This window comes from Barbus barbus, assembly GCF_936440315.1.
Source record: "Barbus barbus genome assembly, chromosome: 20".
Lineage (NCBI taxonomy): Eukaryota > Metazoa > Chordata > Actinopteri > Cypriniformes > Cyprinidae > Barbus > Barbus barbus.
The window spans coordinates 22,983,238-23,006,245 of NC_136748.1; the positions used below are offsets into that span (position 1 = coordinate 22,983,238).

Sequence of the window (23,008 nt, forward strand, 5' to 3'; positions counted from 1 at the left end):
AATAATAGTTAAATACTTGAATAAATCAATAATTCGTATTTTTAATACCACTTTACAATGCATGATTTCTCTTTTATGTGTTTAATAATAGTTAATACTTTAATAAATCAATAATTCGTATTTTTAATACCACTTTACAATGCATGATTTCTCTTTTGTGTTTAATAATAGTTCATACTTTAATAAATCAATAATTCATATTTTTAATACCACTTTACAATGCATGATTTCTCTTTTATGTGTTTAATAATAGTTAATACTTTAATAAATCAATAATGTGTATTTTTAATACCACTTTACAATGTATGATTTCTCTTTTATGTGTTTAATAATAGTTAATACTTTAATAAATCAATAATTCGTATTTTTAATACCACTTTACAATGTATGATGTCTCTTTTTTACTTCATATATTTATTTATTTTTAGATATATTTACAAAGTGTGTGCATGTGGGATTTGGTACAGGGTTGGAAAATGGGCAAACTGGTATAAAATGAATTAAGAAAAAAAAAACCAGCTCATACAATATTTATTTTGACCTTCTAGGGTTGGGAAATAACATATTCTGAAGGTTAAACACCTCATTTCGCTGATGATTTGCTGGAAAAGAAAAAACATTCCTGCAACTCCAGAAAACCTTCAGTAGATGGCAGACACTGCCTTTTTTCTGCTGTTCATTTCATGCAATTCAAAAAGGAGATGAGACTTTATACAAAGAAAAGGAGGGTATACAAGAGGGTTATTTGCTATTTATTTAGAATTTTTATTAGCTAAAATACAGGTTCATTCTCAGCTACATACAGCTTATTAAAAATATATAAATGCATGCTAGTTACAGGTATTCTACAGTAATAGTAGTTATTTACATTGCGCTGAATTACAACTTCATGTGTTTCACATACAGATGAGCTACACAGAACATTGAAGTTCATGAAAACATCAAATCCTCATTCACAAAAGAAGCAGTGCATTTGAAAAGAAAATAGGAACATATCAGCATTTCAGATTCTTTTGTGCTTTAAACTGAACAAATACAAAAAAGTCAGTAGTTGTGTATTCTAGGTCTGTTTATAAAGGACACTTAATTGGATTTCAAAAATAGTTTTAATGTATGCGTGTAGTTCAACACCAATTATTTAGGTATTGTGTTCACATGAAACACTTCACAGCATAGCAGAGACAATATTTACTGACCCAAATTCATAATGTATACTTTTCATAAAAATATGCAACTATTTTCTTTACTTATTCAAATGTTTGCTGCTCATTTTGTTCGCATAAACATCACACAAAAAAACGTAACACCGCCAAAAGCCACCTGCTGCATCCAATAAAAAAAAACATCCAATACGAATGTGATTTCAGTCTAGCACTGCAAAAGTGTCTCTCATAAATATACAATTTCAATGAAATATCCACACAACTTTAATACAAAAATAACTAGATCAGCAGAGGGATTTTCGGCAATTCTCAAAATAGCTTTGATTTAAACAAACAATACAAAATTATGGCTTATCGGGTCACTGGTTTTTAAAAAAAGAGCTTTTGTGGGAATGCAGCACGCATCTTTTGAGACAGTTCTTGTGTACACAGAACGAATCTGAATTATAATACATAAAACTCAAAAGACTTTACTGCTTTCTCTTTTATTTTCATTCATAAGCTATATATCATGTACAGTAAGCACATAAAAGATGTTGCCTGACTAGGCATATGGAGCAGAATTAGACGCTTTACACAAAATTCAGCAAAACAAAAGAAGCTTATTATCAATAATGCAAACCTTACAATTGATCCAGTTTAATCAGCACATATTGTATGGTCTGATTTCATTCAGTTTAAGCAGAAACGTTAAGTTTGGTAAAAGGAATAATGGAAAGTGTGACTGGCTGAGGTACGATCGCAGACTACGACATTAAAATGCTTTTTGAAATAGTGTACTGATGAAACCTCAGGCTAAACAGAAAACACGCATCACTTCCATACTTGCATTCATCCAGCACATAGTTTCTCTGTTGCACCTATTCAGTATCTAGAACCTGCAATACAGTTCCAATTCTTTTCATACAGAACTCAATTTGTAGACCTAAAACAGATTTAAAGGACTAGTTTAGCCAAAAAATGAAAAATTGCTGAAAATGAACTCACCCTCAGGCCATCAAAGATGTACATGTGTTTGTTTTTTTCCGATTTGGATAAATTATGCATCACATGACTTGTTCACCAATGGATCCTCTGCAGTGAATGGGTGCCGTCAGAATGAGAATTCAAACAGCTGATAAAAACCTCATAATATTGTGAAGCAAAAAGCTGATTGTTTGTAAGAAACAAATTTAATATTAAGACATTTTAACTTTAAACCATTGCAATAAGTCTCATTCTGACGGCACCCATTCACTACAGAGAATCCATTGGTGAGCGAGTGATGTAATGCTAAAATTTCTCCAAATCTGTTCTGATGAAAAAACTATTTCATGTACATCTTTGGATGAAATTTCCATCAACAAATTTCCATTTTTGGCTGAACTATTCCCCTATCAATACTTTTAATTATATTACCACCACACAAATTCATAAGGTCTCATATACAATCAAAAGCACTGCATTGGGACACATTTCAAGATATTGAGAATTTTGACTCCATCTGCTTTCATCCAGACCTTATGGTTTAAATACAAATGAAGTCATGGAAAGCAGCTTCATTAATCACGATTGTCAATTTGGAACTTAAAGTAATATGCTTTGAGATGAGATGGCAATTATAAGAACTGTTTGAAAAAAACACTTTAATTAAATGCTTAAACTCGTGAGCTGGCCTGCATATATCCTTTGAATATTTCCAGGTTATAGAATTTATTCACATAAAAGTATACAGTATTATTTTAGAATATGTATTTCTGGGAACCTGAGAAAATATTTTATTCATGAACTACCTGAATTAAAGACTTTTTTTAATTAAAAGGTTTAATGTTTTGTTTTTCAGCTATGTTAATGGTCCATAATTAACACTGATAAATGAATAGCACTTGTTAATAATCAATGGCTGGTAACTTTATAAGTAACATGATTCTTGTTTGAGTTTAAAACAGTCTGTCACATTCTGGTGTAATGGGAATGGCTCAAGTCAAAAATATATATACAACAACTGTTTGAAAGTTTGGGGTCAGTAAGATTTATTTTTAAATAATACTCTTATTCAGCAAGGATGCATTAAATGTCGCAGAAAATGAAAAAATTCAATTGTAAATAATTACTGTTCTTTTGAACTTTCCATTCATTGATGGTTTCCACAACTGAGCAGCACAACTGTTTTCAACATTGATAATTATAAGAAATGTTTCTTGAACATCAGCATAATAGAATGATTTATGAAGGATCATGTGACACTGAAGGCTGGAGTATTAGCTGCTGAAAATCCAGCTTTGCCATCACAGGAATAAAACAGAACAGCTATTTTAAAATTGAATAATATTTCACAATTTTACTGAATTATTATAATATTACTTTTACTGTATGTAGTAGCAAATAAACGCAGCCTTGCTGATCATAAGAGACTTCTTTCAAAAACATAAAAAAAAATCTTACACCCAAAATTTTGAACGGTAGTGTAAAAAAAAAAAAAAAAATCTTTGAAGAATTGAATAATATGGAGTGGTCTTATGCCAAAATCAAACAGTTTTTAGGAGTGGAAAGGATCTATCTTGTAGGAGTATCTCCATGGAGTATTTATCTGCTTTCATTCCTTATCTGGAACGAGAAATGAATCCATTAAGCTGCCTTGTATGAATACTTGGATGGTGTGCACATAAATAGAGCTATGATTTAACTTGAACTAATTTTGGGTCCATTATATATTTAACTACCACCTGGCATCATAAGTAATAGGTTTGAAATGTCTCAACTGAATGCCATGGGCTGAAAGAAGCTGGCAGTAGAAGCAAAGTTCTTTGTGTCGTTTCCCGAAGTTGCCCAGTTCTGAGATGGTCTGTTCCTCCTGTCATATTCACAGATTGGTTTGTTTGTTCGAGGCCCTGCTGGTCATTGACATGGAAGCTACATAGGGCCTTTGAACTGGTTCCCAGAGAGATGTTGGCGGATGGAGGGTTTGGATCCTGCTGCATCACCGAGCTTACGCCACACCACCTGAACACACAAAGCAAACACACAGTTGGGTGAATCTTTTGACTATATGAAGTCTTGTCAAATTAAAAACTATTTATTCAGTGCTATCATACAGCATGTTCTGGAATGAAGATGTAGTCATATAATGTGTGATGGTATGGATTTTTGAAAGTGTGTGTAATGATAATGATGATTTGAATGTTTGGGTTCTGGAGACAAGCTTCCTAACAGAACATGTCAGCTATAATGTCACAATATAAATAATGTTTGTATGTTTTTTTATGTTTTTCTCATTCTACATATTTTTTTTAATTGTAAAAGTGTTGTAATAACAAAATAAACCTGCTAAAATCGTAATAAAATTAAATAAATATGTTTCAATTAAATGTAAATGATTGATTTAATTGATTGTAACACTTTATGCATTTACTATTTTTATGTATTTACTATTATACAACTTATAACATATAGATAGATAGATAGATTTTTTTTCTACATTCAAATTTATTGACCCGTTTAGTAACCACACCTAATAAACTAACACAAATATATGAAAAAAATTATGTATAAATTAAATTAAAACTTTAAAAAATAACTTAAAACTTCTAGATAATTTGTATTTAAAACACTGCAATCTGAATACATAAAATACTTCTTAGCGAGAATTATAATTAATTAATTAAATAATAGCATATAATTAAATAATTTTTAACACATCTTATGCATTTATTAGAGGGGAAATTGAGAAAAGCCCCAAAAAATTTTACATTCTTAGGGAAAAGTTATAGAAGGTAATATATATTATTATTTTTTCTATTTGTATATAATAAAGTGAAGAATTCCCAAGTTAAGCAATGACTCGTCATACAGAATGAGCTTCTAAAAGGGGGGCTGGTTGGGTGGGACTTGGGACTAATTATGATTAGAAAAGAAAGAAGCCCTTGTGCTATTTGAGATTTTGCTTTTGACAGGCTGAGGTTCTCCGTGCAGGAACAGAGCACAGGTCCCAGATTCCAGGGGCCCTTCGGGGAGCCGATAAACCTACATTGTTTCAGTGATCAAGTTATTTTAATTGCAAAGACAACTGTGCGGTAAACACTACAAGGACTTTTGCCAAGACCTCTCATTAAAGTGGTCTGAAAGTGGGTCTCTGTTGTGCAACATTGAAACAGTGTCCTCAATCAAAGCTGATGTAATTATACAACGCGACAGGACAACAAACACATGGGAATGGGAGCACAAACTTACTGCCCCTTTCTGTTAACAGGGTTTTATTAAAGGACAAGAGGAAAGTAAGATGTAGGGGGAGGCAGATGGGAGATGTTTCTAAGTACTCACATTACACATCTCTCTGACAATGGCTTTCTCTTTCTCACTGAGATCCTCCTCGTAGTCCTCCGGGATCTTCCTGTCTAGGTTCTCGTGGACTTCTAATACCTACAAAGCAAATGAACAGAGGTACTCGATAAATCAAGCAGCACTATTACTATGGCTCATACTTAACTGACTTGAACAAACCACCAATACCTAATTATTTACACTTGAGTGTAACTTTTAAGTCACTGTTTGTGCAACATAATGAATAATATCTAAAATCAAAAGGGACTTTGGCTTTAATCGGCAGCACTAAAACCAACAGCGCATATGCTTACTTCCCTGAAAGCTGCCAAAATAAAAGCTTGGAAATTTTAGCTTTGAAATGTTAAAAATTCATATTAAAAATGATTTTAAAAAATTTTAAAAGAAAAAAAGTAAATTAGCATTTTATTTTTAAGTGTACTATAAAATTATTGTATTTTAATTTAATACTCATTTTGGATTTTAAAATATAAAAGTATTATCACACTTTATTTAATAATAGTTATATTTAATTTATATTTATATTTATAAATGTATATTAATAGTAAATCAAAATATAATTATAAATATAATTTAATAAATATATATTAAGTTGAAGTACTAAAATTTCTAAAACTGAAATAAAATTGGATTGAAGTTAAATATAAAAAATACATATATTTTAAAAACTAATAAAATAGCTTAATTACTGATACAAATTAAAATAAAAAGTTAAAAAGCTCATTCAAAATATTTTTTCCCAAATTTTATATTATCTTTCAAACATCAGAGATCCAACAAATCACGGAAAATCCTCTAGGTGGCAGTATTACTATGACAAGTAAGAGGAACACTCGCATTAAAAACAATGATGGGTTTAATTCTAAAACCTATGCTGAGTGAGAAGCGAGAAACCATAATAATTTTTTATTCCCATGAAACGTGATCTAATTTCTGTAAAATTAGACTTAACTTTAAACTTTTTTATTTTTTTTATTTTACTGATAGACATTGGGGGATAACAGAGAAAGCAAGAAAGTATGTAAGGACAAGTATTGCTTAATTTTGCAATAAGTGCATCAGAATCTTACTTTCATGGCATGTACAACAGCTTCTGGTTTCTGTGCAGCCGGCAGGTATCCTGTGACGGGGGGTGGCAGATCACCTCCTGGCATCCGCGCAGACCCCTGTAGACAGATGGACACACATTTATCATGATCAAAAATCACTCATACTGCTCTATCAGATTACCAGAAGTGATTAGAGCGCTGCAAACGCCCATGGCTGTTTCTCTGAGTCAACTCAGGCTCGAAATGGGTTAAAGCATCTCATTATAACTCATCTCTGCTTGGACCCCCTTCATGGGTACACATCAACAAAGAGCTCTTTCAGTGCACAGGGTCTAGTCAGCCCCTGTTTAGACTCAGCCCTTTGAGTCCCATTCTAGCGTTAAATCCACAACAATTGAGCTGGCATTTCAGCACTGGGGTCGGGAGAGGACCCCTGGATGGAAACTGTGGCTCGCTTTTGGCCTCGGAGAACAGGACTGTGATGTTCACTTGCAGTTGCCAGCAGGTTTATTAAGGGCTAGAGCCGTGGGGACTTTACCCAGGACTGACCCGAGTACATCCCGAACCAATGGTCGCTGTCATGCGTCGGCCTGCAGCCTGATTAGAGAAGTCCAGGAGTCCCACGATTCATTCTGCATGGATTCATTTGCCAGTAAAAACCAAGCAGTGCTCAAATATGGATTTTTCTCAAAGCAAATGCCAATATCTATTCAAGGCCTTTCAATTCAGTCTCATATGGTAACGTTTATATAAACTATATTGCAATTGAATTACTTCAGATTAAGAGATTTAATTCCCAATTCCCATAAAATTTTAAATAGACTGCAAATTAATAAGATTAAATAGTAAGAAAAATATATTCATAAATGCTTCATACCACTTTAATTAGCTTTTATTAGAAATATATACAGACAACTTCAACATTTCTCACATTATCACGGTTTATTATTAACAAATTAAATAATTTTTAATAAAGAAAAATATTCTATGAAATTACACAATTGCATGCCGAAATGTCACAATGATATATTTAAATATAAAAATGTTCATATAGATACATATTAAATAATATAAATATATGATTCTATTGCATATTAAATAAATTCAGTTTTTACAAATTATTCACAGTTATTTTGCTTTTGTAGACTGTAGATTGATGTGAATATAAACAATTTGAAAACATTTTAGCATAAGGCTCTAACATAACAAATGTGAAAAAATTAAAGGGTGTGAATATATTTTCTTTATTAAAAATTATTCAATGCAATATATTCTAACACATAGGCATAGTTACATTCTATTTACATTCCAATATGCTGAAATGGGCTCAGAATGCTACAGAATAGCCTTGCGTGCATTTATTCTGTTGACCTAAAAACACTATTTCATAAGATTATCGATTACTCAAAATAATCCATTAAGAAGCAAGTGGCATCTCCAGGCATTACCATATATTAAGTGATCATCACATTTGTTTGGAGCCCAGTTTTGAAGCCTTGCCATGAGGAACATCTGTGTGATTGGCTAGCGTGCCTAGTGCTGTCACAAACAGAGCAGTGGACTATAGATGCAGCCAAATTTAATCATTAAGATATTTCTATAGGCCTATCAAATCCAAGAACAATAATCTTAGATATTCTGAAGAGCCTTACTAATGCCTCTATAAATTCCCACTGCTAATCTATTATCGGTTTAATCTGCAAAATGCATTGATCATAAACGCCAAATCACAGACCATCCTGGATTAAACAAATCCAACGATTAGACCGCATGAATACCGCTGTGCATGCAACCTTACTCTGATGTGTGCAGCACATTTCAATAAAGAAGAAAGGAAAATGTGGATGTTATATGTATACAAATTAACTGCCATTAAAGAAATAGCAAAATTGAAAAAAAAAAGGCTGTAAATATGTCAGACTGTAAAGATCCTGGGCAGCTAAAACAAGCACATACACTATATTGCCAAAAGTATTGGGTCACCTCCTTCTAATGAACAGGTTTGACTACTTTAGTAATTTCCATGAGTACAAATCTTAATGTTTCAGCATATAATGATATTGTAGGGAATTGTGTGCTTCTAATTTTATAGCAACAGTTTGGACAGAACCCTTTTCTATTCTAACATGACAGTGCCTCTGTGTATAAGGCACGGTTCAAAAAGACATGATTGATTCAGTCAGTGTGGAAGAAATTGACTGGTCTGCATAAAGCAAAGTCCTAATCTCAGCTGAACACCTCTGGTGCGACTTTAAATGCAGACCTTGAGCCGAAAACTCATCACCAAACACCAATGATTTGTATATGGGTACAGTCATTTTAGACACTTTCAAAACCATTTGCAACAGAGATGGAAATACAGTTTTTAAATACGTGAATTATGCTTCCATCTTTGTTGCCACAGTTTTGGAAGTGCCTTCTTCTGTTCTAAAGAAGGGGGTGTCCCAATACTTTTGTCCATATAGTTAGGTGTTTGGTGATGAGTTTTCAGCTCAAGGTCTGCATTTGGTATTGTCTATATATAAATTAATGTCAAAAATCATAATATTTCCACACTACATTTTAATATTATTAAGCAACTCTAAAACAGCACCAATCTGCTCTGATTACCTCTCCTCGGGTAACTGCTAACAACAGCAACCGATCTGCTTGCTTCTATGAACCTGATTATTGTTTCAGCAGCTCGCCGCTGCATTATTTAGTGCCATCAAAACTTCAAAGCCATGCTAATGAAGCCATGAGCTCGCAGACAGGGCTGAGATGAGCTGGGATAAAATAAGCGCAGCAGCCTCTGAGGACAAGACCCACGCCACTCTCCAATTGATTTCTCCTTCCTGTGGAAGCTGTCCCTCATATTAAAGTGGAGCAGCTGTGCTGTTTTGGCCTGTCAGAGCTGATGAGTGCACTGATTAGCTAAAGCACCTGGTTCGCAGATGACCTTTTTTGAGGATACGAGTGGAGGGGAATGATGATGATGATGATAATCACGTCTCAGGAGAAGAGAGGAAAAATTAACATTTTCAACAGCATTCGGTTTCATCCCTTACAGCATTGTGGGCTTTGTCATTGGAAATATTAAACTAGGGTTGGCTGAACTGCTCCTATAAGGTCATTTTAAGGTTAGAAATGATATCTAAACAAGGAACGAATCAGCACTGAGAAGTCTCCAGCAGAGATCAGAGCACAACAAACCTCCTGCAATCCACAGGAAATGACCTATAAGCACAGCGTCGTTGTCTTCTGTGCTGCTTATCAAAAGTAACAATAAATTGGTGCAAAAGATTTATATTTAAAATGAATACTTTGATATGTTTCTGAGCTTTCTAATCAAGAAACAAGAAAAATGCATCACTTGCCACAATAATATTAAGCAGCACAAACTGTTGATGATATTAATATAAAAATAAAATAATAAAAATAAATTGACATTGAAGACTGGAGTAATGGCTGCTTGCCATGTTCTTGTAGTTTCACATAAAAAAAGGAAAAAAAGCTTCTTTCATAAAATTAGATGAAAGCAACTTCTGTAGTGATTCTCAAACTGTAGTCTGCAATAAATAAAACCGTGGACATTAATAATTGAAATAACTGAGTTATTTGAATGACAAATCAACTCATAATAAACAACTGATTCTGCTAAGATTCATTTTTGCTATTGATAGTGTTTCTGTTCTCTTAATTTCAATATAACGCTACTGACTGTTATGCAACAGTTGTTTTATTTTGTTCATTAGCAAACAGTGTGGTTTATTTGAAGGAAATATGAACAAAGCAGTCTGGCAAAATTATTTCAGGATAGAGTATTATATTAAACTGTATGAAGAGTGTACACAACAAACTTGTTCTACATAGGTGGTCCACAATTTTTATGTTGAATTGTCTACTACCTGAAAAAGTTTAAGAACCACTGAACAACTCATATTCTTTAAAAAAACAAATACTTGAGGAACTGTCCTCAGCGGGACTTTACTCTGTCATTCAGGCTGATGTTTTAAGCTCCTTGGCATGGGTCAATTCTCATCTGCATCAACAAAGAGCAATGCAGAAGCCTTAAACCAGCTGGAATTGCAACAGCTAATTGTTGTCTAATCTCCAAATCGGCTCAACATGACAAATCTTTTTAAGCTCAACTGTGATTTTTTATTTTGGCTCCGATGCAAAATAATGAGGTCATGTCAGATTTAATCAGCGGGATACGTACGTTCTGTAAGGTGTCCTGAAACTGGGATAGCGAGGAGAGCTGGGACTCTGAGTGATACAGGGACAGTCCTTTTCGAAGTGTCTTCAGATCTCCCATGTTCCCCTGCTGTGGAGAGAAGCAGAAATGTGCCAAACACAGATTATTTGAGATAATTAGAAGGATTAACAGACAAATCAGACCCAAACATGTTCCAGTTCCCTAGATGAATCAAAGTGGAAACAAAAAGGGATCAAATGCACAGTATGCTATTGTTTAAGTGTTTGGGATCAGTAGTTTTTTTTTTTTTTTTAAATGAACACTTATTAAAATCAAAAGTGCCAGTAAAAAAATTTTAATAAATTATATATTTCTTGCTAAAGGGAATAAAAGCAAGAGAAAGTATTTATCAAATTCCTTCATGAACCAGAGCTCTTTGAGTTATCAGTACTGCTCTTTAACCACAAAATTACCACCACATATGGGCATTCAGAGAAATTGTATTTTCAAAGAGCATGAATGTGGATGATCGTCGCAGGAAATGTCATTAAATACCAGATTATGCGTGTTTCTAAAATGTCAGAAACCTATTAGAATTTGTACGTGGATAGCAAACAAAAATGTATATGTATAAGTCATGAATTAAAATATAAACTCCATTAATGAATTTATTTAAAACATGATGAGATTACTTATCTCTAGATGTGGAAAAAGTGTAGATATCCATCCGTGCCACTACACTGTTAAAAAAAAAAAAAAAAGTTGGGCCAACTTAAAATTTTAAGGCATCAGCAGATTTTTGTAGAGTTTATACAACAAAAAGTTGAGAATCTCCTACAAAAATAAGTTGAGAGAACTCAAATCTGCTGAAGCTGGACGCCTTACAATTTTAAGTTGGCTCAACTGTTTTTTTGTTTTTTTTACAGTATAGAAAGATCCAAGACTGGGTGTGTGATTACAAGATAGTAAAGTATCAAACCCTTTAACCTTCTAGTCTCTCTGAACACTAGTTGGTTGCAGATTAATGTCTAGTTGTTAACCGATATGGGCCAGTACACCACATCATAATGATTCAATAATTCTAAGGGGAGATTTCAATTGCTGATGCTGATAACTTCATCAAACATCGGCTAATTATTATAAGCCTCGGAGTTGTTAATATGACTTAATTTGTAATAATGAGTGGTTATATACTGCCAACACAGAAACTGTCCAGACAAATTTACTTCCACTTGCTTTACTCCAGATTTTTGGCATGGGCTGGACAGTCGCTGAGGGAACAAGAGAGCATTAACACAGCCACAGTGTTTATAAATACAACTGCTGCCTGACCTCATCTTACCATCTCCTCTGGTCTTCAGTGTTGATCAAGACAACATTTAAACACTTAAAACGTGACAGTACTGCAAATCTCATTGTTTTTATTGGAAGAACATAAGCCAAAAAAATAAAAAATTATCGAGCTCATCTACAGTCATGACCAAAAATATCGGCACCCTTGGTAGATATGATCAAAGAAGGCTGTGAAAATGAATCTGCATTGTTAATTGTAAAAAAAAAAAAAAAAAAAAACCTTTCATTGGATAATAAGAATATAAAATGGGGGGAAATATCATTATGAAATAAATGTTTTTCTCAAATACACGTTGGACAATTATTGGCACCCCTAGCCACTTCTTATGAGTAAAATATATCTGAAGTATATTCCCATTCATATTCACAATTTTGAGCACTCCAGGGTGATTATGAACATTAAATTATCCAGCCATGGCTTCCTGTTTCACAGAAATATAAATAGGAGGGAAAACAAAGCCCAAATTCCCTTAATCATCCATCACAGTGAAAAAAACCAAAGAATATATTTCTGATGTGCACCAAAAGATAATCGAGCTTCACAGATTAGTGAAGTGGCTTTAAGAAAAGAGCTAGAGCAGTGAAAATTCCCATTTCCACCATCAGGCCAATAATTGCCAATAACAGGGATAAAAAGTATCCCATGTGTGCAATGAAATATTTGTCAGTCCTGTGTCGTGTGTTCCCGCCTCATGTTTCCATATTTGGTTTGTTTCCTGTCCTTGTTTAGTGTGATTATCAGTTAATTCTTGTCCAGCTGTGTTTGTCTCATTATCTGTGATTATCCTGTGTATTTATAGTCCCGTCTGTTCAGTTAGATGTTGTCTGGTCTACTCGTTACTCCCCGATGTTCCTGTGTGTCAGCCCTGCCTTTTTTGGATTAATTAAAGATTGATTAATTTGAGCTTCATCCTCATCTTGTGTTCCTCATTCCTCCCCGTTGTGTGCACCGTGACAATATACTGCTGTATTTTTCTGCTGGAGGTCCTGGACATCTTGTTTAGACACATGGCATCATGGATTCTATCAAATACCAACAAATAAAAAAATCAATAAGTGACTGACTCTGTTAGAAATCTTATAATGGGCCATGTTTGGATCTTCCAAGCGGACAATAATCCAAACACAAACCTCAAAAACAACACAAAAATGGGTCACTGAGCACAAAACCAAGCTTCTGCTATGGCCATTCCAGTCCTCTGACCTGAACCCTGTAGAAAATGAGTGAGGTGAACTGAAGAGAAGAAGCACCGTCATGGAGCTGGGAATCTAAAGGGTCTGGAGAGATTCTGGATGAAGGAATGGTCTCTGATCTCTTGTCAGGTGTTCTCTAACCTCATCAGGTATTATAGGAGAAAATTTTGAGCTGGCAAATGGAGGTTTCAAAAGGTATTGAATAAAAGGGTGCCGTTAATTGTGGCCAATGTGTATAAGAGAAAAACATTTATTTCATAATGATATTTCCCTCCATTTTAAATTCTTATTATCCAATGAAAGGTTAGATTGTGAATATTTTTAAATAAAAGATCAAAAGGATTAACAATGCAGATTAATTTTTACAGCCTTCTTTGATCATATTTACCAAAGGTGCCGATATTTTTGGCCATGAATGTATCTGCTTGTACTTTTGCAAAATGCACTCAATATGACTTCAAAATAAAGATCTAGCAATCCAAGCACAAATAAACCACAAGATCACCATCACATCTTCTATGATCAGGGGCATAAACCTGAAAAAACAACATTCGTAATGGAGCAGAATGTGCTGTCCTCAACATATCTGACTAAAGAATGATAACAAAACCCCTGCAAAATTGTTTGCAAATGAAAAATAGATAGCGGATGGCACATGATATTTCCTGAGTGGTGATCTGAGAAGAGGGTAAAAGGTAAAAGAAAGCAAAGCAGAAAGCTCTGGAGCTGAGAGGTAATGTCAGTCACGCTTCATAAATAATGACCTAAGAAATTTAGCCAAAAGGCACCTGTCTAAAAATTCTTACTGCTGCATATTTGAGTGTCACAGCCATGAAATACCAACTAAACAAGAGAATCCTTGTAAAAGGTCATGGCCTTTGCTACTTTCATACCTTCCTAAAACAGACAAAACAAAAAGCTCTCTACACAATAAATAATGAATGAATTTCCTCCATAGTAAAAGCATCTGTGTGTGATTATCCCCATTTTGGCTTTCTTGTCCCGTAAGTTGATGGCTGTTGTGTGCAAACAGCGCACAAATGGATTACTGGAGCTTAATCGAGGTTATGAACCTTTTTCAGGGAAAGAAGGTTGTTACAAAAGTTCTGCTATGTCTACGTGTATACATCGTGTAATTGTCCGCATGTCCTAATAAAAGCTCTGCCAAGAAAACAGTGCCATGCATCACTGATTGTACTGAAGGGTCAAAATACTTTTTTTTAAATATCAAAATTTCACGATTTTAAAATCACAATTCTTTGTCATGTTGGTTTGACTATTTTGTCTGAGCAGTACAGCCAAACTAATTTCCCTATTATAAAGACAAATCCTTTCAAGGTAACAAAATATAAAAAAAGAATGGTGGATATTTAGGCCAAAGTGGGCAAAGATGAAAATCTTTGTCATTATTTTATCTTTGTTATTAAAAAAATAAGAACAAAAGATACACATAAAAAAAACACATAATATACAAATAAAACAAACAGTGTTTAATTTTCAAGTACAATAGGCATATTTAGCAGGAGCATACAAGAAATTCAATGAACAAATATAAAAATAAAACACTATATAGATTGATTCCTATTAAAGTAACTATTCTTTTACTATATATTTTTTCAGTCAAGAGTAGTAAGTTATTTTTTCTCTCGCTTTGTGTTTTATTGTTTTAACATTAAATAATAAAAATTCTGTCATCTGTCTGTCGATTCTATCATATATATATATATATATATATATATATATATATATATATATATATATATAAACTATATATACACACACACACACATTTACTCAAAATTAGTTTTAAACCTGACCCTTTTGAAGAATGTGGAAAACCAAACAGTTGTTGGTTCACAGTGACTTCCATAGTATTTTTTTCCTCCTACTATCAAAGTCAATATGGACCAGCAACTGTTTGGTTACCTACATTCTTCAAAATATCTTCTTTTGTGTTCAGCACATGAAAGAAATTACACAGGTTTGGGACAACATGTGAGTGAGTAAATAATGGCAGAAATTAAATTTTAGGGTGAACTATCCCTTTAATGACAGTCGGCTGCATGTTTAGTGTCCTGTCCCTTTAAGACCTGCACCATCTAATATATAGGCACGCATCCGTTTTTCTCTCAACTGTTTACTTTCATTTTAGACAGACTCAGTTGGTTGTAAACCTTGTGTGTTTGTCAGTGTTAGCTCAAAAGATAACTTAGTTGAGTAACCAGGCGCTGTTAGACAGGCTTTTCAGTTCACGCACTTTGTGTGTACGGGCTCAGAAAAAGCGCATGTCAGACCAGCACGCGTGAATGAAAAGTTTAACCGGCAAGGCTAATAACACACGCAAATAATGTACTTTTGTGATTGTGAAGAGTAACTCTATCACTGAGTTAACATTGAATGGATGTGGCGTTGTACAGCATATAGAGACGGAGGCGTCAGAACTGCAACTGACAGAATGTGTGCTGTAGCATGATACTACGACATTTCTTCAAAAGCAGATTGTGGAGACATTATCATCCACGATCAAAAATCGTCATATCGCACACCCCTAATATATATATATATTAGTGCTGTCAAATGATTAATCGCATCCAAAATTTAAGTTTTTGTTTACATAATATGTATGTGTACTGTGTATATTTATTATGTATACATAAATATACAGTAAATATTTTTTGAAAATACATGTATATTTATATTCTTATATTTTATATTATATAAAAATATATTTAACATAAACATAAAATTTTTCATAAATATATACATGCATGAGCTTGTATTTCTATATATATATATATATATATATATATAATAAATATACACAGTACACATACATATATTATGTAAACATTGAGTTTTATTAACACACACACTTAACAAGGCTGCATTTATTCTGTATTAAACTGATCAAAAGTGAAAGTAAAGACATTTATAATGATACAAATATTTCTATTTCAAACAACTGTTTTTCTTTTGAACCTTCAATTCATCAAAAACATCTTGAAATTATCATAGTTTCACATCATGTGACAAATGATTAAATGAAAAACCTATTAAGTTATTTAATTGTCAATTATTATTATAATGGCCCCTTTAAAAATAAAGGGAATCTTCTCAATCTTTTTGAATAAATCAACTTACTTGAAAGAAAAAAAACACTGGAGTGAAAAGAATTCCCTTCTGCAATGTTCTACTGAGCATGCATAATTGAACACAGATTTGACCCCATGAATGAGATCTTTGGCATGGACTGATGACCCTGCAGGTAACAACATTCTTCTCTTCTTAAACCCTACATTACACAGTTAAACGCAGCTTACTATGTGATTTACTACCTGCTTGTGGAATACAGTGACAAAGTTCCATCAGCTAAAAGCCATGCAAATAAAACGCTCATATTTCCTAAAGTAACAGAAAGGGCTTTGATCAGCCATTCTTGAACAATACAATACCCAGAACAAAGTACACAATACTTGCATATTCTGAGATATCTTTCCTCAAAGAATTGAGTTATCGATGGAGGCAATAACAGGAAAATGAGGCTTCATCCATCAGAGAATGAGAAATATGAAGAAGTAGCATTAGAATATCAGAGATGAGTGTATGCAATTACCCTGACAGCAACTAGTCATCTGTGCCGTCTAAATATATTGAGATGGATGTGCTATCTTTGACTATAAATCTGGGTTTAGAAAATGGGAGATGAAGACCGTCTGAAAGAAAAAATTGTAAGTGACAGATCTGTATCTTTGTCTCATATAACTTCAGAGCTCCAGGGCCTTTTGTTCAAAGCTCTGAAAGTGTCATAATAAGAAATCAGAGTCCCATTTCAGCATCAAAGCTTTGAGATTCATCCAGAGTTATACATGTAAGTCTTAGTGCAATGACATGCATTAAAGGAACAGTTTACCCAAAAATGAAAATGTACTCAGGCCATCCAATATGCAAATGAGTTACATCATTTGCTCACCAACGGATCCTCTGAGTCTGCAGTGAATGGGTGCCCTCAGCATGAGAGTTCGAACAGCTGATAAAAACATCACATCCCTTAGAATTCTGCTGGCTGATATATTAATATGTATATTTCTATATGAAAATGACCCAGTTATGATTGGTCATAGGAAGGAAGCTTTGTGTTTCCATGAAATGTACCTTACTATCACATTACCAGCAGAGTTTAAGGAATAGACTCTTACCTGGGATAACAACTGCTTGTTGTCATCCTCTAAAATCCGGACTTTAGTCTCAAGTTGGCGGATGTAGCTTGAAGATGAATCTGCACAAAGAAAAGAGCGGAAAAAAGAGAAATGAATTAGAAAATTAGGAAACTGGCAATTTGGTATGTAGAACATACATCATATGAACTATAATTTAAAAGTCTGGGTCAGTAACATTTCTTTGCGTTTTTGAAAAAGGTCATGCTGTATTTATTTGATCAAAAATACAGTAAACATATTAATATTTTGAAATGACACTACAGTTTGAAATAATTCATAATTATAATGTTGATTTGGTGCTCAAGAATCAGTTATTATCAATGCTGCTTAATATTTTTGTGGAATTTCAGAATTGTTTGACATATAGAAAGTTCAAAAGAACATTTAAATGAAAAAGAAGTTAAAAAAAAAAAAACACAGTCTTTATTTTGCTTTTTCATGCATCAATTTCATGCATCCTTGAGAAATGAAAGTATTCACTGCTTTAAAAAAAAAACTTTTTGGACAGTAGTGTGTGTGTGTGTGTACACACATTTATACATACAGTATTTATATATTCACACATTCCTCTTATTTGCAATTGTATCCTTTGAGATCAGGACAGTTAATAGAGTCAAGATGATCAGCAGTTCTGTGTGGCCCCTATTTTTTCAGCCTGTGTGATTTTTTTTTTGGCCCTACTCAAGTTTCTCCAAACATAATTTCTTATGTTATGAAAACTATTTTACTGTGAAAAGTCATGTTGAAATAGTGCTGCTTTCTATTAGGCATTGACATACAATACCATATCCCAGAGTGCACTGCGGCTACATGAGTTAAATAGAAGACATCTGTCAAAGCAAAAGAAAGACGCTGAAAGTCGAAAGTTTTGCATAGTTCACATCCTACATGATCACATAAAGGCTTATACATTAAAGAGCTCATTTAGACAACAAAGAAATCTCAAATCATGAAATCTACACTGCCTTTGACACACACAAGCTGCTTTCATTTAAGCCATCTGACATTTGTCTCCAACAGAATCATACGTCAAAGAAACTAGAAGCAAGGGTAAACAAACTGATTTCATGTCTGTGAAGTAAAACCCAATGAATCAGGATAAAAAAAACCAAAAAAAAAACAGAAGTGGTAGAGGAGGATCCTGAAGTGTTTGGTCTTGTATGTATGCTGCATTCCCAGCATGCCTTTCATGACCTTTTGGTGATGGAGGGCCTGCCGGCCTGAGTAGATGCAAAAAGGAGCATGTATGCCTCATAATTTTATGTTGAAAATCCATAAAATAAAATGAAATTGATAAATATTTTAATTTGAGAAAAACAACGTAATGCAGCCTGGGAATAAAATAAAACAATTATACAATTTAGTTGTCATTATGCTAATATATTTGTTTGCCGAATGCTACAATTAACCAATCAGAATCAAGTGTTTAAGAGAGTCATTTGGTAAATAATTATAATGTCTTGTATTTGAATCACATAATACAATGTCAACAATTTTTATTTTTATATTTTGTACAACAAATATCTAAGTATTACAAATTCCAGAAGACAAATTCCATGCATTGGCACCATTCAGGAGTGAAGACTGCAGAGATTAGCTGTTTGAGAGCATGCATACGCTTATGTACACAAACACACACAGAGTGTGTGTCACTCAGGAACTAAGTAAGGTGACTAAGTGTGATTGGACAGATAAAGGTAACAGATGCCTCAATGACAGCAGAATGAATCAAGGATTTTCTTGCTTTAGTTTTCTCTGAAAGACCAAGGGGCCCTTTGGTGACAGAATAGGGACCTCCGGTTTAATACTGTATACAAATGAGTTTAGTATTTTAAACCTTGTCTAAAATAACATTTTATACACTACCATATTAAATTATTTACATTGCACCACAATTAAAATAATAAAAATGTAATAATGAAACATTTATCCAACATTTTTTATTTATTAAACATTTTTTGGTTAAAGTTACTTAAAATTCTATTTTATTTTATTTAAAATTATATTTTATACACTACATATTAAAAGTTTGGAGTCTGTAAGATTTAAAAGACTTTAAAGAAATTAACAAGGATGCATTAAATTGATAAAATACAGTAAATAAATTTATAATATTACAGAAATTTTATTTAAAATAAATACTGTTTTGAAATTTCTATTCATCAAAAAATGTATACATAGTATGTATACAAAACTATATCATTATTCCACAAAAATATTAAGCTGTTTTTTAACAAGAAAGTTTCTTGAGCACCAAATCAGTATATTAGAATGATTACAAGCCATTTTAAATTGTACAACTATTTCACAAATTACCATTTTGTGTATTTGTGATCAAATTAATGCAGCATGAGAAACTGACTCAAAACTTCTGAATTGTACTATATTTTCACAAAAATTAGTTTGAGATTTGTCGCATACGTTTCTGCTCACACCATCACTGATACCCTTCACAAAGATGTTAACAACATCAGTCAAGGATGGGCCGCCCGACCCTTTGAAATAAGATTCAAAGGTTTGTCTCTTGTGCCCTTTGAACCCATAACTAATAAACCATGGCCAATCCTCATTCTCCAATCGATCATTTTATGCTTTCCCGGCCATTTTGTCTGTTTCATCACAGAGAAATCAATGATCAAGACCGTTATACCCACCAGGTGTCACTGCAGCCTCTTACTTGCTTACAGTATCTGATGATCCCTTAATGAGGAGCACCAAACCAATCACTGCATTTGTTTTTTATTCATCTCTGACAATAATACATGCATGAAGGTGGCGATTTGAAAGGTAATTTAATTTAAATAACTCTGGGATGGACGCATGTTTATGTGCCCGCCAGAACCATAGTGGTAGGCAGAGGTCCTGCTTCGTTAATCCTCTTTGCCAATCCTTGTATAATCTAACTACAGTACATCTGATCACCTGACACGCGGCCAAGCTGATTAGCGAGGCTGTCTACAAAGCCTGACTGGTTCTTCACACGTACATAACCCCCACCTCTGGCGTTCCCCACCACTGACCAGAGAAAGATGGAGCGGAACGCTACACTCCCTCCCGCTCCATTCACAGCCGTAGAGTCTTTTATCTCTGCAGGGCTGCAATGCAGCAGGAACTCTTTGAACATGCGAGAAAAATAGTTTTCTACACCCCTCTGTAATGTTTTGTTGGGTAACCCACAGAAATGAGGTATACGCCCATCTGAATACAACCATTATCAGTGTAGAGAATTAATAAAGAATTGTACAAGCTTTCAATTGTTGACAGTGGAAAAACGAAGGGGATAATGAAAGGAACTTAAGCACATATGTAGCCACATTCAAAAAGGACAAAAATAAACGCCCCCGGGTTATCAGACAAGCAGCACAAAGTTAGGGACGGTCGTGAGAGCGTCGCCCACCTCTAGCAATCTCTGCTCAATTAGACATTCTCTGCTGCACAGCGTCCGCCTCTATGTGCACAAGCGCTGTAGGCTCTCCAACAGAGCACGCAACTTAACATTCAACTCTAACAAGCTGTCCTACGGTGTCTTTACAGAAACCAAGAGAAACACGTTCAAGGTAATGCCAGATCTATCTGCTATCGTGCTGGCAACATCTCAGGGTGCGCTTGACTTAATTGGAGAGACACTGTGATGTGGAATAGCCTCAGAGAAAGTCTCCCTCTGTCTTATCTGATCCAGTCATAGTAGTGACCCACTTGTAATGCCATGTTTTTAGTCTTTCTGTCGAGTCTGTCTGCTTGAGATGTGGTCAGTGTTTTTAGCATTAATGAGAATTTAATTAAAACATTTTCTGTTAACTGAAAATCAAGCATCAATGAAAAAATCTAAACAATTTTTTGTATTTTGTTTTACTCAGAAATAATTGTTTTAAGTTTTAGTTTTCAACACTTGGTTTGGTTTGATAAAAAAATAAAAAATAAAATAAACAACCCACCTGAAAAATGTAACCCTCTGGTGCTCTTCGGTCATTTTGTTTGTTTGTTTGTTTGTTTGTTTGTTTTACTTCACCAGGGGCACATTTCATAAAACAAGTTTACCAAATAAGCCAGGTTTGATTAAGTTGGTCTTGACATATTGTCAGTTGATTTGGTTCAAAATAAGTCAGACTAACTGAAATATGCCTGGCTTATTTGGCAAACTTGTTTTATGAAACAGGCCCCAGAATGGTTCGAAAGTTGGGTTTTGCCACTTACTGGTTGAAAGTCTGTTCACATCCTGATAGCAATCATTAAGTTAAGTGGTCTAAATGTATGTATCTGTGTTTATATATTCTGTGGAAGGTGTAGGATCAAGAAATGTTTGTCCAATCAAAACGTTCTGTCCGAGCATTTTAATTGGCTTTCCTACCTGCCCGCCAACGTATGTATTTGCGTACCTCTGCGCACCCTGTGGCAGGCAAACATCAACAACCCAGTCTTCCTTCCTGGTATTGTAGTACTTTTACTCACTGTGCTATAAAGTTTTCTCACCGGTGAATGACACATGATGTAGCCCAGCGGTTCCCAATTCCAGTCCTCACGCTCCCCGCTCTGCATATTTAGCATGTCTCACTTAGTTAACACACACCTGAATCAGATAACCAGCTAATTAGAAGAGACCTATGTGCATGAACTGTGCTCCAATTGACATGATCCCTACACAGTGTTCATTGCTCTCTACTCCCTGAGCAGGGAAAATCCGTTGACGTTTATTTCACTTCGGAACATTCATTCACGGAATTGCGCTGCCCAGCATCTTCACACACAGACAAAACTTACTAGAGAAGTGTGACATAATATACCTCTGTAAATAAATAAAATTTAAATTCACGTCTCACACATTTTAAAGCCCTTTGAACTGGAATCATGGCGGAATATCTGGTGATCTCCATTAAGCAGGGCACTTATGATTTGCCATCGGACAGAACAACCATTGGACGTGATAAGATATACATATGAAATGTACAGAGCGGGGAGGGCGCGAGGACTGTAATTGGAAACCGTTGATGTAGCCTATTGTAGTAATTTAATGTTGTCTCTGGTATTCTGCTCTTTGAGCATATGTGCGTTCAGGGGGCGTGGCTTTGGACGGCAATTGCAGGGAGGGTGGGACGTTGACTTTCAGTGCTACCAGGCTAAAGTTAGCATTTTCCGAGATCTCCTATTGCACCTTTAAAGCTGTTAAACATTTTGAAATTATACTAGTTAGCTCAAAAACTTTGGCAGCCCTAAAATACTAAAATTAATATAACATAAATATAAACTGAAACAAGAAAAGTCAAAAAAAAAAACAACAACCTAAAACTAACAATGAAAAAATTTAAACTAATAAAACTAAACTAAATTTAAAAAGACCAATAAAATAACTAAAGTAAATTTAAATTGGGAATTAAAACTATATAAAAAATAACCCACATCATGGGTTTCAGCTAGAATCACATTAAAGTGACAAAAAGGTCAAGGAATATTGGTTAGCAGTTAGGATGCTCATATGGGAAATATGAATTTGAATTTGGCTTGACATATCTGTAACCTTAACTTTTATCCATAATTTCC

The 23,008-nt window shown here is 34.1% G+C and overlaps 1 protein-coding gene across 1 annotated transcript in view; it reads right to left on the reverse strand.

The window, feature by feature from the left end:
• Nucleotides 1-733: 733 nt before the first annotated feature.
• Nucleotides 734-23,008, reverse strand: part of LOC306886710 (coiled-coil domain-containing protein 85C-A) — a 39,858-nt gene continuing 17,583 nt past the window's right edge. Inside the window, exons 2-6 of the mRNA XM_079444039.1 lie at nucleotides 17,453-17,532; nucleotides 10,734-10,838; nucleotides 6,554-6,649; nucleotides 5,463-5,561; nucleotides 734-4,145 (exon numbers count right to left, since the gene is read on the reverse strand). Of these exons, the coding sequence (XP_079300165.1) occupies nucleotides 4,056-4,145; nucleotides 5,463-5,561; nucleotides 6,554-6,649; nucleotides 10,734-10,838; nucleotides 17,453-17,532 (470 nt within the window). The 3' untranslated portion in view covers nucleotides 734-4,055. The remainder of the gene's footprint in view (nucleotides 4,146-5,462; nucleotides 5,562-6,553; nucleotides 6,650-10,733; nucleotides 10,839-17,452; nucleotides 17,533-23,008) is intronic.